Genomic DNA, 21,381 nt, shown 5'->3' on the forward strand with positions numbered 1-21,381 from the left:
AACATCAAGGCCTGGGGAACTGAAGTCCTTTGCCCCAGTTCCCACAAAGAGTTGGGAGGCAGAGACAGAAGAACCCCAGCCTTGTTTCTGATGGAAAGGCTGGGATTCCTGCCAGTGCGACACTGACACCCAGCCTCAGAAGGACAACCAGCCTGGTACAGGCCCCCAAAGCGCCTTCCCTCACCTGTGACAGTTATCTATGCTCCTGGCCAGGAAGTCACCTGAGGGAGAGGGCAGTGCATTGATCCCACCCACTAAGGCTAGCCTCCTCCCCCTGTGACTTCTGGGGTTCTCTGCAAGGGGCTCCTCCAAGCCTTGGACTCCTAGAAGATGTCACCCTCTGGGCCCTGGGGGTGGCTGGGTAACCCTTAACACAGGCCTTTATTTTTGCCTGTCTTGGTGTTCCTGGCTTCCTTCTTCCTCCCTTCTCAACGAAGAAGCAGGCAGGAGAGGCTGAGAGGGCTGGAAATTATCCTGATTGGAACGATTGTGCAGTTTCTGAGGAGCCCTTTTTGGACCCACACTGGGGTGGAGGCTGGCCACAGCATGAGAACCATAAAAACAGGAATGCCGGCCAGACATCCAGGGCCTCACACTCTCCAAGAAGCCCTGGCCTGTCCTTGGCAGCACCCCAAACCCACCCTGCCTGCCCTTAGAGGCCAATCCTTGCTCCCCACTCAAAAATAGTTTAATGGCTTCCTGTTTCCTGCAACTGCTTGAAATTGAAATTGAAAAGCTTCATCCTAGCCTTCAAGGCCCCCTATGAATGTGGCCCTAACATACTGAGATCTGAGAGTCAAGACAGACCTGCATTCAAATTCTGGCTCTGCCATCTATTAACTTCATGATCCTGGGCAAGTCACTTCATCTTCCCCCTCTGTCTCCACTTCCATGTGAAGTCTCTGGCACAGGGTAAGCATGAATATTTGCTACTGCTATTACTCATTTAAATCCTCGCACTTCTCCATCCTAGCCAGACCTGTCTGCATACTGTCCCCTCCAATCTGACACCCCTATACCTTCAATTCATGCTGTGCCCTCTACCTGGAATGCCCAATTCCTCTTCTGGTTCAAATCCCCTATTCATCATTGTTCCACCTTGGTCCTCTAAAGCCGCTGTCCCCATCGTGGGGAGGAAGGAATGTATGGGTGACCTCTCCCCTTGATGAGCATCTTTGGGAGGGTCACTTTTAGGTGGGGGCAGTGTAGCACAGTAACGAAGAATATGAGCTGAGGAGCCAGACTGCCTGGATTGAAATTCTGGCTACACCACCTTGGGCAAGTGACTCCTCTGTGATTCAGCCAATGAATTTGTAAGTATAAACTTCTCAGAACAGCTCTCCGCAAAGACTAAACGCTGAACATATTTTAGCTAGAATTATGATTATTAATATACCCTCCCAACCTGGACCCAGAAACTGTCATGCTCTGAGACTAGAAAACAAGGTCCAAGACACCTTGGGTTGCTAGAGCTCCCGGAAGTGCCCTTCTACCCCTCTATCTTCGCTGATTCTTGCCAGCATCTGGGAAGGAGGCAGGTGACCAGGATATCCATATTCAGCTGGGGAAGAAAGAGGCTCAGGGGTAACTGATATGTACCAGGTGCCACACAGCTGGGCAATGAAGACCCAGGGATCACCCCACCCCCTGGCACAGGTAACGTTTCACTGCCACCCTCTCCTGGCCTGCTTTAACCAGTGCCTGCAAAAAGGGGCTGGCCACCTTGAAGTTAAATTTAGAAACTTCTTGCTTTGAGTCAGGTCCTGTCACCTCATCAATCCTTGGAAACACCATTCTCCCTTACACTGTTCAACTAATATTTCAAAAACTCACTGGAATACCAGCTCCTCTCGCTCACCCCAGCCTCTGGGGGTGCTTGCTAAGAGACCACTTAGTTGAACGATGGCACACTGGTCAGACGCAAGCTCTGGTATCAGACTGCCTGGGTCTAAACCCTGGCCAGTTCCACCACTTGTTCTGTGACCTTGAATACAAGACTTCGTCTCTTTGAGTCTCAGTGCCTTCATCTGCAGAATGGGGCTAATAATATTGTTGTGATGAGGATTAAACGAGATCATGCCTGAAAAGCGCTTATAAAAGAGTACCTAACACAGTCAATGCTCAACAACGTTACCTACTATTACTAATGCCTTGCATCTAATATGAACAGGCTTACAAACATACATTTCTCAGAAATGAGTCTGTAAGCTGGAGCCAGATACAAAAATCCAGAATGTCTGGGCTGGAAGGGACCTCAAATTATGATGGTCTATAACTAAAGTCAGGCAGTTATCACACATGCCCAAAGTGGAATGGTAGGGGAAGAGGCCGACTGGGACACATGTGCAGGGTCAGAAGGTGGTGACCAATATTCAACTCCATCTTACGGTTGCCACCAGGAATACAGGCCTTGAGTTGCCAGATCTTTTGACTTTTCAAGAGAAGCTGAAAATCCGGATTTTTAGGAGAAAATTCCCAATTCCTTACATCACCAAATTTATTTAAAAACATAACAAAACAAAAACCAAAGTTTTGTTGAGTTTGAGCTCAATAATACATGTCTGCAGGTCAGAAATGGCTCTGGGAATGCCAGTTCACAACCTCTGCACTGCCTCATAAAGCTGAGGCCCAGAGAGGTTATGTGACTTGCCCAGGGACACAGAGCGAGTGAAGAGAGAGCCCGGTCCTACCCTTTTCAAGTAGGCATGGCCTCCCGGACTCCCACCTCCTCACCTGCGTTTGCGTTGCTCCCAATACTGTTGATGGCTGGCGGCACTGAGCTGGGTGGGTGGAAGGGCACGTGTCCATTTTCCCGGGGTGGCTTGTCCTGCCAGCCTGGTCCTGCCTCCCCAGGGCCCAGCTCTGCAGGGCCACCCCACTCATCCGAGCCCTGGCGTGAGTGGTAGGTGGGCTCAGGCCGGGTGCGGAAGCCGCTAGCTAGCCGCTCTTCCAAGTGACTCAGCCAGAGGGCCAGCGCATTGCGGTCCTCCAGCGTGGTGGCCGGGTGGATGAGGGCATAGGATAGCAGCTGGCGGCTCTCCTCGATGAAGGCATTGCTCTCAATCGAGTAGGCCAGCACTTTCTGCAGCAGCCTCATGTACTCCGACTTGGCCTCTGTGTTGCCTGGCTGAAGCAGGGGTAGGTGGGACAGCAGGAGGGACACCACCTTCTCTTTGGACTCCTGCTGCCACTGGCTGACGATGGCTGCAGAGGGGACAAGAGGGAATGTCAGGGGAGCCAGGGTGGGGGACTCCCATAAAACCAGGAGAGGTGCCTATAGCCTGCTCCCTCAGCTCCAATCTCATTTCCCTTCTCCTTTCATGACTCTGACCTTGTCCCTCATACAGGTGATATCTAACACACTCAGCCTGCTTCCAGAGTAATTTTTTTTCTGGTTCCATCACTCCCACTCTCAGAAACCTGCTATGACTCCTAATAAGCCAAACTTGCTACTCTGGAATCTGAGCCCCTCCTGCTGCCCCCAGGCCTGCTCTTCTTGCTGTATCCCCACTCTTTATCTTCATGGCCTGTACCTGCTTTCCCCTGACTATCAAAACAGCCTCTTTCCTGACTTGGAGGACAATGGAATACAGTGGTTAAAAGCTTGGGCTCAGGAATTCCCTGGCAGTCCAGTGGTTAGGACTCCACACTTCCACTGCAGGGGGCACAGGTTCAATCCCTGGTCTGGAAACTAAGATCCCACATACCAAATGGCTCGGCCAAAAAACAAACAAACAAACAAAAAACAAAAAAAAAACCTTGGGCTCTGGAATCAGATGGTCTGGACTCCCCAACTCACTAGCTGGACCTCCGTCACTTGAACCTCACAGAGCACTGATTTCCTCACCTGAAAAATTCTGAAGATAATTACAGTACCCAATTCACAGTGTTGCTCTGAGATTCAAAAAATTAATAAAGAATGGAAAGTGGCCTGGCATATAGAACATAGTTAATAAATGCTTACTGTTGCTTTTTAAACTGGACTCAGCCTCTAGATTCTCCCCTTCCAATTCATCCCATACACCCAGATGGAGTGATCTTCCTAAAGCACACCAGGATATCATGTTCCTGACCAGGAGCTTATAATGGCAACCAGCACCAACGGACTCAAGTTCAAGAGCTCCTAGCCCAACATCACCTTCATTTCCAGGGCACTCCCCCACCTCCTATTCCTCCAGATAAAGACTTGGTTTAGGATATCCCCATCCTCCCTGAGGCTCTCTCCATGCCATATTCATCCAAGCGTCCATACTCAGGCTGAGATGCAAGGCTTTAGCCTGCAGCAGTCTCCTTCCTCCTATCCAAATTCTAAGTCTTTTAGGGATTGCCTACACCTGCCCTTCTCCAAGAAGCCTTCTGTGGCTACTCCACGCCCTGGTGATCTGGTGATGTCTCCTTCCCAGCCCATTGTCTGAGGGCCTGTCTGTCCTGTGAAGATGAGTGAGGTTTCCTCGCTCTACCCAGAAGTGAGCTACCCAAGAATAAGGCCCCAAGCTAGCCACATAAAGGAGGCCTCGGTACTCCCTGGTGGTCTAGTGGGTAAAATTCCACGCTCCCAATGCAGGGGGCCCGGGTTCGATCCCTGGTCGGGGAACTAGATCCTACATGCATGCCATAACTAAGGGCCTGAACGCTGCAACTAAAGGTTCCTCATGCTGCAACTAAGACCCAACACAGCATGAATGAATGAATGAATAAATAAATAAATATTAAAAAAAAAAAAGGGGGGGCTTCCCTGGTGGCGCAGTGGTTGAGAGTCAGCCTGCCGATACAGGGGACACGGGTTCGTGCCCCAGTCCGGGAAGATCCCACATGCCGCGGAGCGGCTGGGCCCGTGAGCCATGGCCGCTGGGCCTGCACGTCCAGAGCCTGTGCTCCGCAACGGGAGAGGCCACAACAGTGAGAGGCCCGCGTACCGCACAAAAAAAAAAAAAAAAGGAGGTCTCAGGAAGGAACTGTTACAGGACTGACTGTCCTCCTTGAAAACCTTGTTACCACTTCCATGACTAGCTCAATGGAGTGGAGGATGGCAGGTAATGCTGATGGGGCAAGGGAAAGGGACAAAGTATACCAATACTTGAGAAAAGAGACAATGATCAAAGACTGGGACCAACTCCGCCCTCACTCTTGGGCAACTGAGCTCGTATCTGTAGCCACGGTAATGATTTTCAAACACCTAACAAGGAAGTTCTGAGAGTTGAGTTACTGGGATATTGGTGAGGTCTTGGGAAGGGACAAAGGAGCTGGTTCTAACCAAACAGAGCTAGGACCCCAGAGGGGTGGGTGATGAAAAAGAACAGGCAGTGATGTGGCTTATGTCCCTCCTCTCCTACTTACTGATGTAAATGTGATCACTTCACTGAGCTCTACATTCTCTATCTGTAAAGTGGGGCTCACAATCATTCCTACCTAGCATGGTTGCTATGAGTTGAGACCAAAGCACAAAGTAGGGCACAAAGTAAGTCCTCAGTAAACATCAGCTATCATTTCTAACACCATGGTTATTATATCTTACAGGGGCTCCTTCCTTTTGAATACCCACAGAGATTCTCAAGGCATAAGCCTCCCGGACCAGGAAACAGAGAGGCCGGGAATGGGCATGTATAGGAGGAGGGCCTCAGAATTCTAGCCATCTGGATTTCAAGTGAGCCCCGATCTGGATCCCCCTGCCTCTGATGGTGTCTCAATCCAATTTCCTTAAGGCTTAATATTCCAAGGACCTCTGGTCTCCTCTGGCTACACTACAGACCGGACACCTGGCCACTGGGAGCCTTGCATAAAAACCTGAGAAATACCTTTTTCACACATTTCCTTCCCTTAATGACCTGTCTGGAAATCTATGGCTTTGGAATTCACATAACTAATTCTTACCTTTGTAGCTCTAAGAAAATGAAACACATACACCTCTCAACTCCTGGCCACATAAGTGCACATCTGCTTGCCTGGGCCTCTCTGCCCCAAGCTTCCTAGAGAACCCCTGTTAAAGTGCTCAAGGGTTCATCCATTTATTAAGAGTCATGTTATGCCCACAGTACTGGCCAAAACAGAACGAAGAGTAATACTACACGATAATAGTAGTAATGGATATTTACTGACCATTTACTCTGAGCCAGACACATGCTAAGAACATGACCGTCTTCCATCCTCACCTCTTGTTTTAGCACCCCCATCTTGTAGATGAGAAAATACATTTGGGAAGGTGACGTCCAAGGTGACAGAGCCAAGATCTGAACCCAGGTCTCTCTGCCTCGAAAACTGGGAGGAACTTACCCACAACCCTCTACTATCTCTCCAATGCCGCCTATCTTCTTCTTCCCCGTCCCTGGATTTCCAGATCCCTTTCAGGACCTGCCACACAAGGCTAGGAAACCTCATCCCCTCCATCCATCTTCTCCTGAACTAGCTCCCCATGACCATGAAGCTATCTCTTAGGTCAGCTCCATATCTAAAGATCTTTCCAAGGTGGGATAAGCCTTCCTGACTTTAGGAAGCCTTCACCTTTTGAGCTCTCCCACCTCTATCTGGCACTGGATCACATGGGAAGGACCTCCCTGGTACTCCATTTCCCTGACTTAGTCCCTGAGTTTTTAGTTTTTGACGAGAAGGAAGAAGAAATATAGTGATTGAAGATTAGGGACAGGGCTGCTGAGAGGATTTAGGGAGACAATGAATATAAAGCACCTGACAGAGTCTGCCCATAGTAAGCACTCAGTATGTGACTCAATGATTGGTGTTTTTCTCCCTTCTCCTCCAGCAGAGATGGCCTACCCCTTTAGCCCTACCCTGATGCTCTCAATCGCTGTTGTTCAGGCCTTGCAGGGTAGCCAGAGGCATCTGGGACAGAGAGAAGCCTTGTCTAGTCCCTCCCCCACCCCAGAGTACTGCCAGGGCTAAGGGACACAGCTTCTCCTCTGGTACTGCCAGGGGACATGACAGAAGAGCCCCAAGGGTTGGGCTCAATGAAGGACCTTGTTCTACTGCAGTGAAAGGGGAGAGTGGTTTTGGAAGAATGGAGGCTGACCCTAGGGAAATGTGTGTTCATGTGTCTGTACAGCAGTGAAGTGGGAAGGGTGGGCCTCCCATGACTGGAAAGCATCAGTGAGAACTGGAACTGGTCCAAGGAATCTGCACAGCCTCAGGCCCCTTGGGGTGAGCCCAGCAGGGGCTGCAGATGACGGGTAGGAGTGGAACTTCTAGTTTCCTGCCCAGGGCAGAGGCACAGCAGAGGCCCAATGAATACCTGCACAGCTGAACCCTGATGGCCCCCTGGAAGGTAGTGGTGTCTGTGTGTGTATAATGTGCCCTGTCTAGGATCCCTTGACCTCAGGTCTCTGTGTCTCATGTCCTAGCAGAGTATACTGAGTAAAGAGTACAAGTTCAACTGGCAAACTTGCCTGGATTCGAAATCTAGCTCTGCCTCTAAGACGTAAGTCAACATAACTGTGGGCCAGTCCTTTAAACCTCTCTTGAGCCTTGGTTTCCTCTTCTGTACAATGGGGGTAGTTAAAAGCCCCTACATCACAGGGTTGTTGTAGATTCAATGAGACAATCGTGCAAAACACCTGATCTGTGTTAAGTGCTCCATGCATTTCAACTATTATTGTCATTGCTGACGGTTGAAGATCTAAAGCCTACGCTATTTCCGGGCTGGAGGGAGCAATTCACACAGGAGGGCACATCTGGGTCTCCCCCTTCAGATTCCCCACAGGGCTGGGGAATTTCATGCAGTTATTTACCAAAAACAGACACGTCTCTGGTTCCTCTGAGCTAGAGGTACAACAAGCAATGATGAAATTCTGGAGGTGGGTGGATGGGGGAGGGGACTGGGGAATGCCATGATGTCAATGACTGCTGCTCACCAAGCTGCAAACCTGGACTCCAGCGAGGATAAGGGAGACTGCATATGAGTGCTCTCCTTGGCCAGGTGACCAGAGAGCTAAGTAGGTCATGACCCTGGGTGCTGGCAAATCACAGGAGCCAAATATATCTTGGAGACTGCCATAAGAGCAAATCCATTTTTACATGCTGGGCTGTTACAACAATCGTGGCAGCCTGAGGCACCAGCCAGAGGGGATGCGTTTTGGCTCCAAACATGCCCCTCTATGCTTCATCCCATCTCACACAAACATAGGGGAGGGCAAGGGGGCTCACATTTTTGTCAGATGAACTGTGTTAGTAGAGCTTGAAAGGGGAGGGTGGAGGCATTAGAGTTGAGCTTGGGTGACTCACTCACCCACAGCCCCCTCTTGACCTCGGTTTCCCCACCCAGATTCTATGAGCCAGAGAGGGCAGGGCTTAAACCTGCTGGATATGGGGACTCTGACTCAGAGGACAGGCGGAGGGAAGAAATGCAGGAAATGTGGCCCAAGAAGCTATAGGACCAGGGAGGGAAGGAGATTTCAGCTTCCCCGGCCCCACCCTTCTGGTCCAAGTCAGCATGGGAAGTGGGGTGGGTTGCAAGATTACTGTAATAGCTCCAAGTAGGCAGGGAAGACAGCACTGAAAGAAGGAACAGGGATAATGACAAGGGGAAACTTGGGGCTTCTCCTTCCCTGTTCCAGAGACCCTTGGGTGTTGCTTTTCTGTTCCCAGGTTTTATCTCAGACTCTGCTTCCATGAAACCAATGCTGGCTGCCCGGGCTGGGGGACTTCCCTACACCCTCCTAGCTGCTTGAGAGGAAGGGACAGCCCAGACAAGAGCCTCTTCCATGCCCCCCTACTCTCCACTCCCAGTAGGTCATGTGACAGTACCTTCACCACCTTCCTGGGCCCACCCAGAATCAAGTGTCAGCATCAAGACTAGTAGTTCTCCACTGGATGCACACAAGGGCCAAGTAGGGAGCTTAAAAAACACCAAAGTCTCTGGAGATAGGACCAAGGCCTCAGGTTCTTTTTATAAAGTGACTCTGACATGAAGCCAGCATTGGAACCCACTCACCAAAATTGAGCTCTCTGCACTCCCTGACCCTTTCTGAGAAGGAGATGGCTGGGTAGGCAGCTCTGACCCAAACCTGAACCCAGGGTCTCCCTGGGAGAACTGAAGGAAGTAGCAGGGTTGGATGGGTGGGACATGGAGTATAAACCCAGAGGATCGGCCTCACTGTTCGGCCCTCCTGGTCTGACGGGATCTGAAAAGCTGAAGAAGAGCTTCAGACCCTGTAATAGGCAACCCTTATCCAGAATTGGTAGACCAACTGAAGATTTGGTTTGTGGGGTGTGCATCTTGGTGGGAAGGAGGGACAGGTTCGCTGAGGGGCCCACCCCATAAAATACTAAGGGCTACTGATGTACCTAGAGAGTATCTAGAACAATCCCGGTACTGTCTAGTGAATCCTCAGGCCCAAGAGGGATGGGGCTGGCCCACGTCACAAAAGGTGTTAGTGGCAGAGCTTGATCTAGAACTCCTGGGTGTCCTGATTCCTATTCTCATGTCCCATGACGAATGAATCGTCAGTAGAGCATCATCTCTCAAACTGCCTGGTCAGCAGAAGAACTTGGGTACCCACTACCAGGCCTATCCTCTCAGGACTCTGATTGAGTGGGTCTGGGTTGGGGGCCCAGAAATCTGGACTTTAGGTCACACTCTCCCCCATCAGGTGATTCTGATGATGCAAATTTGGGAAACACAGTGGGATGGGAAAGCTGTAATGAACAGAGGATGCAGAGCTCCTCCAAGCCCTCCAAAAGGATGCAGGCCTCCAAGCCCAGGAAGCAGCTCCTTCCTTCACAAATAAGGCAGGGTAGCTACTCTACCTGAGGTTGGAAGGGAGACAGGAGACACAGTCTTGGAGCCCCCATGTCTATTAGGAAGAGGCGTTCAAGGCCCCACAGGATTTACCTCTGTGATCACTTCTCTCTCCAGTCATGCTCTGCTCTAATCCTGGCAGGCTTCCTGCTGACTCTGGAACACACCATGGCCCTCCCTCTCTTCCCTCATTTTAAGTTTTCCCTAACTCTCCATCCACCTAAGTACCAACTTGTTTTCTTCTCACCACCTGACATGGGGCTATGGCTAAACACCTTGATTTATATATTCATTCACTAGTCAAGTCATTCCACAGCAGTTCTCAAGGACAGGCATTAACCACAGTATCTTAATGTAAACTGTCTGAAATGGGTCTCAGGCATAAAGTATACCATGGTATAAAGTGTACTATGTCTTTCAAGGGCAATGTGGTAACAACAAGTATTTTAAACGTATATAACTTCAAACTAGCAGTCCCACAGAGTTCTAGAAATTTATCCTAGAGATGCTTAAAGGGTACTCATTACAGCACTGCTTATAAGAGTAAGACCAAACATACCATGCAGTAGAGCCTACTGATCAAGAGGAAGAAATTTCAAGTCAAATTCCAGCTCCACCTCTGACCAGTTGTACAACCCAGGGCAAGCCGCTACTCTCTGCAGACCTCAGTCTTGTTTGTAAATGGGGGAGTTATAAGACCTTCCTTACAGAGCTGTTGTGAGGGTTACGAGTAATAAAGTTAAAGCACTGCTTGATACACAGGTCAGAATCCGTTACCTTACTATTCTTACAATCAAGCAGCCATTAACAACAATGAGGTATACACGTACGTGCTGAATATGGAATGATCTTCAAGTTATACTGTTAAGTGAAAAAAGCAAATTGGTTAATATGTGCAATGTTCTATGTGCTAAAACAATCAAAACAATGAAAAAGCTGGAGGGAGAACTTGCATGTGCTCATACGTGCACAGAATATCTCATAAAACATACACAAATTGGGAACGTCCAAGTCTGGAAGGGGACCTCACTTTTTACCTTTCATATGGTTTGATTTTACCACAAATTTTGAAAACAAAAGCAAAAACTAAAAATGCTCTAATAAACAAATAGCAGTGAGCACGAGTGTGATTCTGATATATAGCCAGGATTGGCACCCAGTGCTCACCCAACTCCCTGCTCAGGATGGGGTGGTGGGGATGTGTGACCAAGCTTCTTAAGACACTGGCCTGCCCCAAAGGAGCCCCCACTCTAGGGGCAGAGCCATACCACAACCCCAGAACCCCTGCCCTGATGCTAGAGCAGAGGGGAACCCTCCCTGGCGGGGAGGACGGGAGAGATGTGAAATGGCTGAGGTCCGAGCTTGCTGGAGCCAAGTTGGGCTCCTGCTGCCCACTGTCTGTGAGACAGGAACTCAAGCTGATGATTCCTGGCCTGAGGAACTGTCTTCCCCTACAGCCATGGTGCTTCTGTGAATTGTACATAAAAACTCAGAAAAATGAAGGTGACTGCTGCTAAGATGGGTAGGCCTGAGAAGAGGAAGCAAGCAGCCCTGGGGGTCCCCAAATCCCAATCCTAGCAGCCCATGCTGATTTCCTCACCTATAAAATGGAGACAACAACACTACCTATCTCATGAGGTTGTTGTGTGGACTAAATGAGTTACTGACAATAAAAATAACATTTATTGAGTGTTTACTACATGCCAGGCACTGTTCTCAGAGGGGTCGTAACTAACCTAGAAGCACAGTTATCATCTTGATTTTAAAGATGAGGAAACCAAGGCTCAGAAAGGTGAAGTTACTTGATTATACAGCAAGTGACACAACTGGGATTTAAACGACAGTCTGACTCTAGAGCCACCAAAGAACACTGTTTTCAATGCTACTATACAAGTAAAACCAGTACTTGGCTTGTTGTAGGGACTCAATGTGAACTGTTATCCTGAGGAAGAGCATGGGAAAGGTTTGGACACATGCTACATGGGGTCCTGGGGTTCCCTCCCCAGCTAGCTTTCAGGTGCACATACTCCCCCTCTTCTTTGGCCTCCATCACGCCCACCCGTCACCTAGGTCAACACCTCTCCATCCAGCCTTGTAGAGGCCCAGAAGGCCAGAATGGCTTCAGCAGTGCCCCTTGAGATGGTTCTCTGGACTGACTCCTAGCTATACCTGGGGCCTGAGGGAGAGGTTCTAGAGAAGCCTAGCTCACCCATCCCAATGTCAACTTCGTGGGACAAAGAGCACTTCTCTACTGAGTGTTCAGGAAACTGATACGTACTATATCTAAATTCAAAACTCTCTTGAAGCTGTTTATGCCTTAGGTGCAACCTACCTTTGAGGGGATAAAGAATAGTATAAGATGACATGTGAATTTTGGAAGGGTTCTAAAATTCCCTCCTAGCTCTGATGTCCCGTAGCTTGAAAAATGAATTAATGCTCACCTTCTGTCCCCCTTTCATAGGTAATGACTTTAGTCTGTTCCTTTCAGCCGCCCAGACAAGCCACCCTACGTGATCCTTCCTCTGTTATGGGTAGTTTCTAGCTTGCACAGCTCTCCTCCAGGAGTCCCCCATTCCATGTCTGAGGATTTCTGGCAACAAAGCCCCAGAAGAGCCATGGTGATGACTTGGGAGGTCAGGGACTCCTCACCTACCAACAAGCCTAGAACCCACATTTCTTAGTGCCATTGTTGGGTAGGCCTCCTCAGACACCTGATATCTGTTCCTGTTCCAGGTCTCCCTCCTGCTGTGCTCCCATCTCTGGAGACTCACCAGCACTGTTGGCCTCCGACTCCAGCAGGTGAATGTCATTGCAGTCCGCCAGTGAGTGCTCCAGGCAAAGCTGTAGGAAGCGGGCCTGGGTGCGGGTGACCCGCTTCAGAAGTGACAGCAGGGCCACTGTCTGTTCACACTCATTCCAGCCCTTGAACCAGCCAGCAAGGATGCCCACCTGGTCTCGGAACATCATGGTGCCAGGCCTGGGGCCAGGGTGGGGGGGACGGCGGTGGCAAGGGCCAGCGCCGTCACATGGTCTCGGCTGCGGGCTCCTGTTACCTCTCCCCTGAGGGCCAGGGCTTGAGGATGTTCCCTGGCGTGGTGGCAATGGGTGGTGCAGGGAGGAGGACACCTGCTCACATCGGGGGAGGTCTTGGTCTAGCCACTCCTCTCCAGGCTCCTGGAAAAGGAAGCAAGGAGGTCAGAGAGAATGAAGGGGCTGGAACTGGGCTGGTGAGTGTGGGCTGAAGGGGTAAGGAGGCCTCATGCCTTCCTCTTCCAGGGTACCTACTCTGCTGAGCTCCTGGGAGAAAGACGAAGTGAACCAGACACTAAACCAACTCTCCCTCCAATCTCCAGATCCAGAGAAAAGGCTTGATTGGGACTCAGAGACCCAAAGGAGAAGATGCTGCCCCTCAGGTCTGGCTGTCACAGGGCCAAAGGAAGTGGATTTAAAGCAGAGAGTAAGTTGGCAAGATATTCTAGATGGGAAATAGGAGACAATGCACACTGTGGCAAAATATCTGAATTAATGGAGACCTGGCCCCAGGTGACATGACTAAGCAGACATGTGATGCTAAGCACATGCCCGTTCCTTGCTGGTCTCTGGTCACCTCCTTCAGGGGGCTGGGCAGAGTGACTGCTCGCCTGCTAAAAGGACCCTATGGACTCTTTGTATTATTTTAAGCTAAGACCCACAAGGCTAGGATATAGGTGGGTGGTGACCCTGGTGGAGATCTCAGGTATGTGGATAGCTAACTGATCAGTAACTGGGTGCCTAGGGTAGGGGCAGAGGCCCTTTTCAAAGATCTCCAACATGCTGGGGGGATCTCATCTGTTCCAACCCAGCTCTCCCACTCTGATCTCTAAGATCACACCTCTCCCTGTTCTGAAGTGAATCTCTCCCTTCTTCTTCATCCCCTTGAAGGCTACTCCTGACCCAGGTCCTCTGGGTTGGGATGTCCCCTTGGCTCCCAGAGATGGCAGCCTGTCACTCAGACTCCTAAGAGCCAAGAGGATACCAACCTGAGAAGGCGACACATCAGATGTTAAAAACTCCCAAGCAAGAAAGTGTCCAAATTCCTTTTGCAGGCAGGAACTACACAGGAGCTGTGTCAACTGGGCAGACAACAGGCCTATTCTTCAGTTGACTGGTTTCTGGACACTACTCTTAAGGCTGTTTCTAAGAGTCTCCTGCTCCAGGTCTCCACTCACATTTCCCCTCTGTCTCTCTTGCAACCAGTGCTCTTGGCTCCATCCCCAAACCACATTTGGCTCCATCTCCCTCTGGCTGCCAAGAGGACTGAGAACTCCATACAAAGACCCATTGAACCTGCTGGGCTAGGTTTTAGGGAGCTATTGCCATCTCCCTGAATGTCCATGCTCCTGCTGAGGAGGGCTGTGAGGTACACCTGACAATGGCTGTGACTCACCTCAATAGATCCTCAGTGGGACAGATGAACAGAGCAAACTGGTCTGGCTGTCAATCCCTTTGGATATAAGAAACAAGAGAAAGTGTGTGAGGGGGGAATGAAACCTTGCTCCCAGCTAAACAAGCCTCCCAGATATCTTTTCAAAAGACAAATCATATGTTGCCTCCCTGGCTTAAAATCCTCCAATGACTTCCTACTGCATTTAAATAAAATGCCTACAGGGCTCCCTGCAAGACTCTGGTGGCCCCTCCAACCTCCCTGTGTACCAAGTTCTTGTTCACTTGGACCTATCCATGGCTTCCCCCAGACCTATGCATGGCTGGCTTCTACCTGTCACTCAGGTCTCAGCTCAGTGTCATTTCCTCAGAGAGATCTTCCCTGGCCATCCAATCTAAGGAGTTTCTCTCTGTCACTCTATTATATTAATGCTATTTCATTTATTCCATATAATTTGGCACCCTCAGATATCATCTTATTTTTGTTTGTTGTTTCTCTCTTCCCAACAAATGCAAGTTATATAGTTGCGCAGTGCCCAGGACAGTGACTAGGACTTAGAAGGTGCTCAATATATATTTATTGAATGAATAAATGAAAGTGAGCATGGAAGCCACACTTGGGACTTCTACAGCCCCTGGGGAGAAGATGATAGAAGGAATGGCCCAAAGGATGGTAAAGGGATTTGGAAACCTTGCCCTAAGAGAAAAATTTGAAGGCACTGGGGAAATTTCCCCTGGGGAAGAGAAGACTCAGGAGGAACGGCATAACTGACTTCAAATACCTGAAGGGGTAGCACACAGAAGAAGAATTAGATTTGTTTATTTACTCCAGAGGAGAAACAGGGTAGATGGCTCTAAGTGAGAGGCAACCTGAGATATGGGAAATGTTGAAAGTCAAGAAAATTCAGTTCTAGTCTTGCCCCAGCCACTCTGTCACTTTAATTTTTGAGCTAGTCTGCTTCCCTTCTCTAGAATGTGTGAGATAAGGAGCGAGACTGGATCAGACATGACAAATGGGTTTTACCTCACAGGCTACCTCCGATCGATTGGTAGCGGCTGCCCGGAACACTGCACTGAGAAGGGTCCTGAAGAAATGAAGCAATGGCAATATCCATCAATGGAGAATGACTAATAAATTGGAGCATACCTCATACAGGGGGATGTTATGTAATTATTAAAAATATGCTTGATCTTGATAGCAGCATACAAACAATATATTTATATCTAAGTATAGTGTTTGATCTTTAACTACCAAGATGGAGGGATGTCCATAAGTACATAGTAATATGTACAATGATGCCATTTTTGTAAAATGAAAAAAAAAAGAGCCATATACAAAAGCCCTTATATAGCTCATATGTCAATGTCTATGTATGTATGTATGCAGAGAAATGTGTATGCTGTTCATATTGGTTATCTTGGAGAGAAGGAGGAATTAACACTCTCTTTATATAACTTTGTACTATTTCATTAGTTGCAAATGAACATATATTACTTTTGTAATTTTTAAAGATAAATTTAATTTAAAAGAAATCAAGGCTGCATTTTACTTTCTGGCTCAGTGAGAAAGAGTAATGTGATTGATTATCAATGTTTGCCCTGGATACGGGATGGATGAGTGGTAGCTCATGTGCCTGAAAAAAATCAGTTTCCCTTCCCAGCTCCAGCATTTTGTGGCTTTCAGTCCCAAGGAGACAGCAGCTGCCTCAACATAAGGAAGAATTTTAAAATAATGTATCTGTCCAAGAATGGAACTGGCTGCCATATGAGGAGGTAATAAGCTCCCTGGCTGCTGGAAGTGGTCAAGCAGAGGCTGGATGAATATCCCTTGGGAGTGGGAGGGATTCCTTCACTGGGTGGCAACTCATAAGATAGAGGGACATGTTACTATTTCAGAGGGAACAACTGTGATGGGAGGTTTGCTATGCCAACAGCGTTTACGGCAAAAAGATGACCAAATCCACAAACAGACCAAAGTTGTGCACACTCTTTCCTATAAACACTTTTACTGGGTTGTTACTTTTCCCAAGCAACAGCACTGTGCCCCCCAAATAAACTGCTGACTGAACATTAATCCAGTTTCTTCTCCCGAGCCAAATGCTAGAAGCAAAGCCTTGGGACACAGCAGGATCTCAAACATGATGCTCACAAGGCCAGGTTTTGAATGGAGCAGGCTGGTGAGGACTAGGGTGAGCTGGAAAGCACACACCCTGTCTAAAGGGAGAAGTTACTATTTAGCTCTAATCAACTGCTGCCATGTAGGAATTTGGGTCCAGTATTGTTAGATCTTAGATTATTATATATTTTTTTAAAGAGGAGCCAGAAATCTGGATTTTTAAACAAAATTCCCCTATTTTTAAATGTTGGAAAATAATTCATATTAAAAGAGCAACAATGAACCACTATACAGAACAAACAAAGCCTGTGGCCTGCAGTCCTTAGACCAGATAGACACAAACTGTGATAAGACCAAAAGTCCGAAAACTATCCCTCTCGAGGGCCTAGAGAAGGTCCTACACGTTTAAGCCACCCCACTGCTCAGGAAACATTATTGGTAGAGAGGATCTAGTGACCAAGTATGGCTTGGACAGTCCTCAGGAAACACTGGGGCTTTAGGTAACAAACAGTCACTTTTAAGAATATACTATTAGGGGGCTTCCCTGGTGGTGCAGTGGTTGGGAGTCTGCCTGCCAATGCAGGGGACACGGGTTCGAGCCCTAGTCTGGGAGGATCCCGCGTGCCGCAGAGCAACTAAGCCCGTGAGCCACAACTACTGAGCCTGCGCGTCTGGAGCCTGTGCTCCGCAACAAGACAGGCCGCGATAGTGAGAAAAATAAATAAAAGAGCAACAATGAACCACTATACAGAACAAACAAAGCCTGTGGCCTGCAGTCCTTAGACCAGATAGACACAAACTGTGATAAGACCAAAAGTCCGAAAACTATCCCTCTCGAGGGCCTAGAGAAGGTCCTACACGTTTAAGCCACCCCACTGCTCAGGAAACATTATTGGTAGAGAGGATCTAGTGACCAAGTATGGCTTGGACAGTCCTCAGGAAACACTGGGGCTTTAGGTAACAAACAGTCACTTTTAAGAATATACTATTAGGGGGCTTCCCTGGTGGTGCAGTGGTTGGGAGTCTGCCTGCCAATGCAGGGGACACGGGTTCGAGCCCTAGTCTGGGAGGATCCCGCGTGCCGCAGAGCAACTAAGCCCGTGAGCCACAACTACTGAGCCTGCGCGTCTGGAGCCTGTGCTCCGCAACAAGACAGGCCGCGATAGTGAGAGGCCCGCGCACTGCGATGAAGAGTGGCCCCCACTTGCCGCAACTAGAGAAAGCCCTCGCACAGAGATGATGACCCAACACAGCCAAAAATAAATAAATTTAAAAAAAAGAATATACTATTAGGGGAGGGACAAATTAGGAGTTTGGGATTAGCAGATACGAACTACTATATACAAAATAGATAAAACAACAAGGTCCTGCTGTATAGCACAGGGAACTATATTCAGTATCTTGTAATAAACCCTAACGGAAAAGAATATGAAAAAGAATACACACACCCACACCCACACACTTACACTTTGCTGTATACCAGAAACTAACACAACATTGTAAATAAACTATACTTCAATAAAAATCATCCCTAAAGGAAGTGTTCCTATGTTTTGGACAGGAGAAGAATGCTGTGTGTTTGGTCTGGATGGTGACTGGAGAGGAGGAATGGATGGCTTTCTTCCATCAAAAAGCCAGAGGCCCCCAGCTACCTCCTCTCCTGCGTGCTTGGTAACAGTGAGAAAGGAAGACCTGGCTTGGTGAGATTGGCCAGGGAAGAGGCATCAGCCCTGACTATTTGAAGACATCTTACTGTGGTAGCAAATTACTATGATGCATTCTGGTGGATCTGTCTGCCAAACACCCATGCCCATCTTCTGATACCAGGCCCCTAAATTCCCTTTGGAGAATTAACTGTCTTTCTTGGATTTAGGAGCATACATGGAATAAAGCCTGGCCAAGGAAAGGCCTCCCTGGACTTTTGCTGGAAATATTGGGGAAAATAAGTTCTTGGTTAGGGCTGCTCAGATTATACAACATCTCCTGATATTCCTGGTTGCCACTTCTGCTACCTCACAGTGAGGGCTTACCTCAGAATGAAGCCAATACAGATGAAAGCAGAGTCAAAAGAGGGGAGAAAAAGAGAGACCTGTTCACATCATTTGAAGACCTGTCTCCAGTTAGCCTGAAGCCCCCCATCCCACCTCCCCATCCCAGACTTTTCAGTTACATGGACTAATAAATTCCTTTTGTGTTGAGGTCAGTTTGAGCTGGGTTTCTACCACTTAAAGTTTCAACTTTAAGCCTTGACTGCTCCCATACAAGAGAATTCACCACTGCTCTAGTCTCTACCCTTATGTGACCAAAAATGACTCCCTGCCTTTGAGAAAAGACACTAGAGGGGAACCCCTATGGTAAATAAACTCTTTCAAATAGTCCAACAATGTGGCTGCCATACTTGGTCTCTAAGAAACCAAGTAACCTTCTTAAGAAGCATCTTCTAACCCTGGAGGGTGGGAAATGGAGTCAAAAATTGGTTAAGAGGTTCCAGGAAAAACTGTCCACTGGACTCTTTCTTTGGCCCCAGTGAAAAGCAGCCCACATACAGGAGGCGCCTCTGGAGGTCAGCTCTCCTCATCCACAAGCAGCACTGTGGAGTGAGACCTGGCTGAACCAGAGCTCTCCTACTGATACTAATTTGCTGTGTTGACCTTTGGCAAGTAACTCAGTTTCTTCCTCAGTGAAGCTTGTTGTAAGAATGAAATGAAAGAATATATATAAAAACACCTAGCATGATGCTTCAAATGTCTTCACATCATATATTACTGTATCATGTGCCAGGTCTTATGCTAATAGCTTTCCATGGATGAGCTCATTTGATCTCAAAAACTATAAATATAAATATATATATGTATATAATAGTATTCTCATTTTGCAGATGGAGACACTGAGGCACAGAGAAGGTCAAGTCACTTACCCAAGACTGTACACAGCTAAGCTGAGATTTTTAAGGCCAAGCAGTCTGGCTTTAGAGCTCTTGCTTCTTCCTGCAAATAATGCTACAGTGTATTTATTTATATAAACTTATATAAATATATATAAGTTCATATATATGTTTATATATTATATATTTATATACATTTATAAGTTCCCTTCCACTGCCTAGAAAGCTGGACCAAAGCATACACCCTTAATGCCAACATCTCTGGACAAATAACGGGAGGGTCCTATTAGCCTTCCCACCTATCCCTAGCCTTTCTACAGCATCCACATAGGCCTTGGAGGAAACTTGTTCATTTCATGAGTAAAGTCATAGGCTAGTTACCTAAGGTTAACTCACTATCCCAACTTGAGAAGAACAGGAGAATGTCAGAAGCCAAGGGAGCCCAACTTCTCTTGTGAAAACCAACCATTATTTTCAGAAACTCGTGAAATATGTATACAAAATATGTATATTATTGCCTCAGCCAAGAATGAGGCTTTTGTATGAATGGTCCTGGAGAAGGGAAGGAGAGGAGGGGAGAAGCCAGGCAGGGCCTCCTGGAAGATAACAGAGCCTGGGGAGCTCTGGGAAACCTGCATAATTTGGGGCAAATGATTTTACCTTGCAGTGTCTGTTTTTTTCATCTGTAAAATGGGTTTAATAATAGTACCTACTCTCATAGTGTTGAGGCATAAATACCTTCACAGAGTTGTTATATAGTATCATCATCCTGGATTCCTCTTTCTCTAACCCCATCATTAACTCCTGTTTTCTCAACATGGAACATGTATCTGTATCTCTCCATTTTTACTACCACCACCATATTCAAGTCATCATCCTTTCTCACCTGGACAAATATATTGCCTCCTGCTTCCATTCTTGCCCCTGTTTTCCTTGCAGAAACCAGTGAACTTTCTTTACAAACAAACAAACAAACAAGCAAACAAACCATGTCAGTGTCTTGCTTTAAAAATCCTCTAATAGGGACTTCCCTGGTTGCGCAGTGGTTAAGAATCCGCCTGCCAATGCAGCGGACACGGGTTTGATCCCTGGTCCGGGAAGATCCCACATGCCGCGGAGCAACTAAGCCCATGTGTCACAACTACTGAGCCTGCACTCTGGAGCCCGCGAGCCACAACTACTGAGCACACGTGCCACAACTACTGAAGCCCGTGAGCCTAGAGCCTGTGCTCCGCAACGAGAAGCCACTGCAATGAGAAGCCCGCGCACCGCAATGAAGAGCAGCCCCCACTCGCCGCAACTAGAGAAAGCCTGCGCACAGCAACAGACCCAACGCAGCCAAAAAAAAAAAAAAAATCCTCTAATAGCTTCGCAATGCTTACGTGAAAATGTAAACTCCTTACCATGGCCCACAAGACCCCACATGATCTGGCCTCTGTCAGCCACTCCAAGCCCTTGCCCCTTCTGCTTCACTTATGCTTCAGCCACACCGATCTCCTTGATGTTCCTTGAACACATCTCAGGGGTTTTGCAGTGGCTGACCCCTCTACCCGAAATGTTCTTCCCCAGATCATCACATCGCTGGTTCCTTCTCATCAATCAGATCTGGGTTCATGTGTGCCCCAATCTTCCTCACCTCCCCAGGAGGAAGGGGTCTTTGGTCTGATATCGTCGTCAAAAAGTGTTTCTTCAAAGGCTGCAGCTCTTCCGGAAACACCTAGACTGTAAGATCCACGAGGGAAAGGAAGACTGTGGCTGTATTATTCACGGCTACATTTTCAATTCCTAGAATAGTACCTGGCACATAACAGACCCTCAGTAAGCATCCGTGAAAAATTTCCCCACCTTGCAGCAGTCCTTTCTCCACATGTAACAATGCTTAGATTAGAATGCCCAGCTCTTAGATCTTCCCACAACTGGTGCCTTCTCATCTTTCATGTTATCAGGCTCAACTGTCACCTCCTCAAAGAGGCCAATTCTGACCACCCTGTGTACAGTGGCCAACCTCCCACCCCCTTCACAGTTTTAATTCCTTCATAGCACATATCACTATCTGATTTCTTTTGTTTATATATCTTCCCTCCATCAGAATAAAAGACCCAAGAGCTCTAAGACCTTGACTGTTTCATTCACTGCTGTATCTCCAATACCTAGAAAAGTGCTTTCATAAATTGCTTAATTGCTGGAGACGTTTGAGATGTGCACACTCTACAC

At 47.9% G+C, this 21,381-nt stretch overlaps 1 protein-coding gene across 15 annotated transcripts in view; it reads right to left on the reverse strand.

Annotated features, from left to right (window-relative positions):
* SAMD4B (sterile alpha motif domain containing 4B) overlaps nt 1-21,381 on the reverse strand; it is a 38,224-nt gene that overhangs the window by 11,105 nt on the left and 5,738 nt on the right. For 6 of the 15 annotated variants that reach the window (XM_028477406.2, XM_028477405.2, XM_028477416.2 and 3 more), the window contains exons 2-8: nt 20,571-20,889; nt 20,054-20,121; nt 19,201-19,270; nt 15,192-15,252; nt 14,172-14,228; nt 12,517-12,919; nt 2,734-3,204 (exon numbers count right to left, since the gene is read on the reverse strand). In XM_028477406.2, the coding sequence (XP_028333207.1) occupies nt 2,734-3,204; nt 12,517-12,712 (667 nt within the window). In that variant the 5' untranslated portion in view covers nt 12,713-12,919; nt 14,172-14,228; nt 15,192-15,252; ... (1 more) ...; nt 20,054-20,121; nt 20,571-20,889. Of the gene's footprint in view, nt 1-2,733; nt 3,205-10,575; nt 10,607-12,516; nt 12,920-14,171; nt 14,229-15,191; nt 15,253-18,313; nt 18,431-19,200; nt 19,271-20,053; nt 20,168-20,570; nt 20,890-21,381 lie in introns of those variants that run through there. The other 9 variants (XM_028477407.2, XM_028477408.2, XM_055078813.1 and 6 more) reach the window with 9 other exon arrangements.

The sequence above is a fragment of the Physeter macrocephalus genome, chromosome 17, assembly GCF_002837175.3.
Source record: "Physeter macrocephalus isolate SW-GA chromosome 17, ASM283717v5, whole genome shotgun sequence".
NCBI classification, from domain to species: Eukaryota; Metazoa; Chordata; class Mammalia; order Artiodactyla; family Physeteridae; genus Physeter; species Physeter macrocephalus.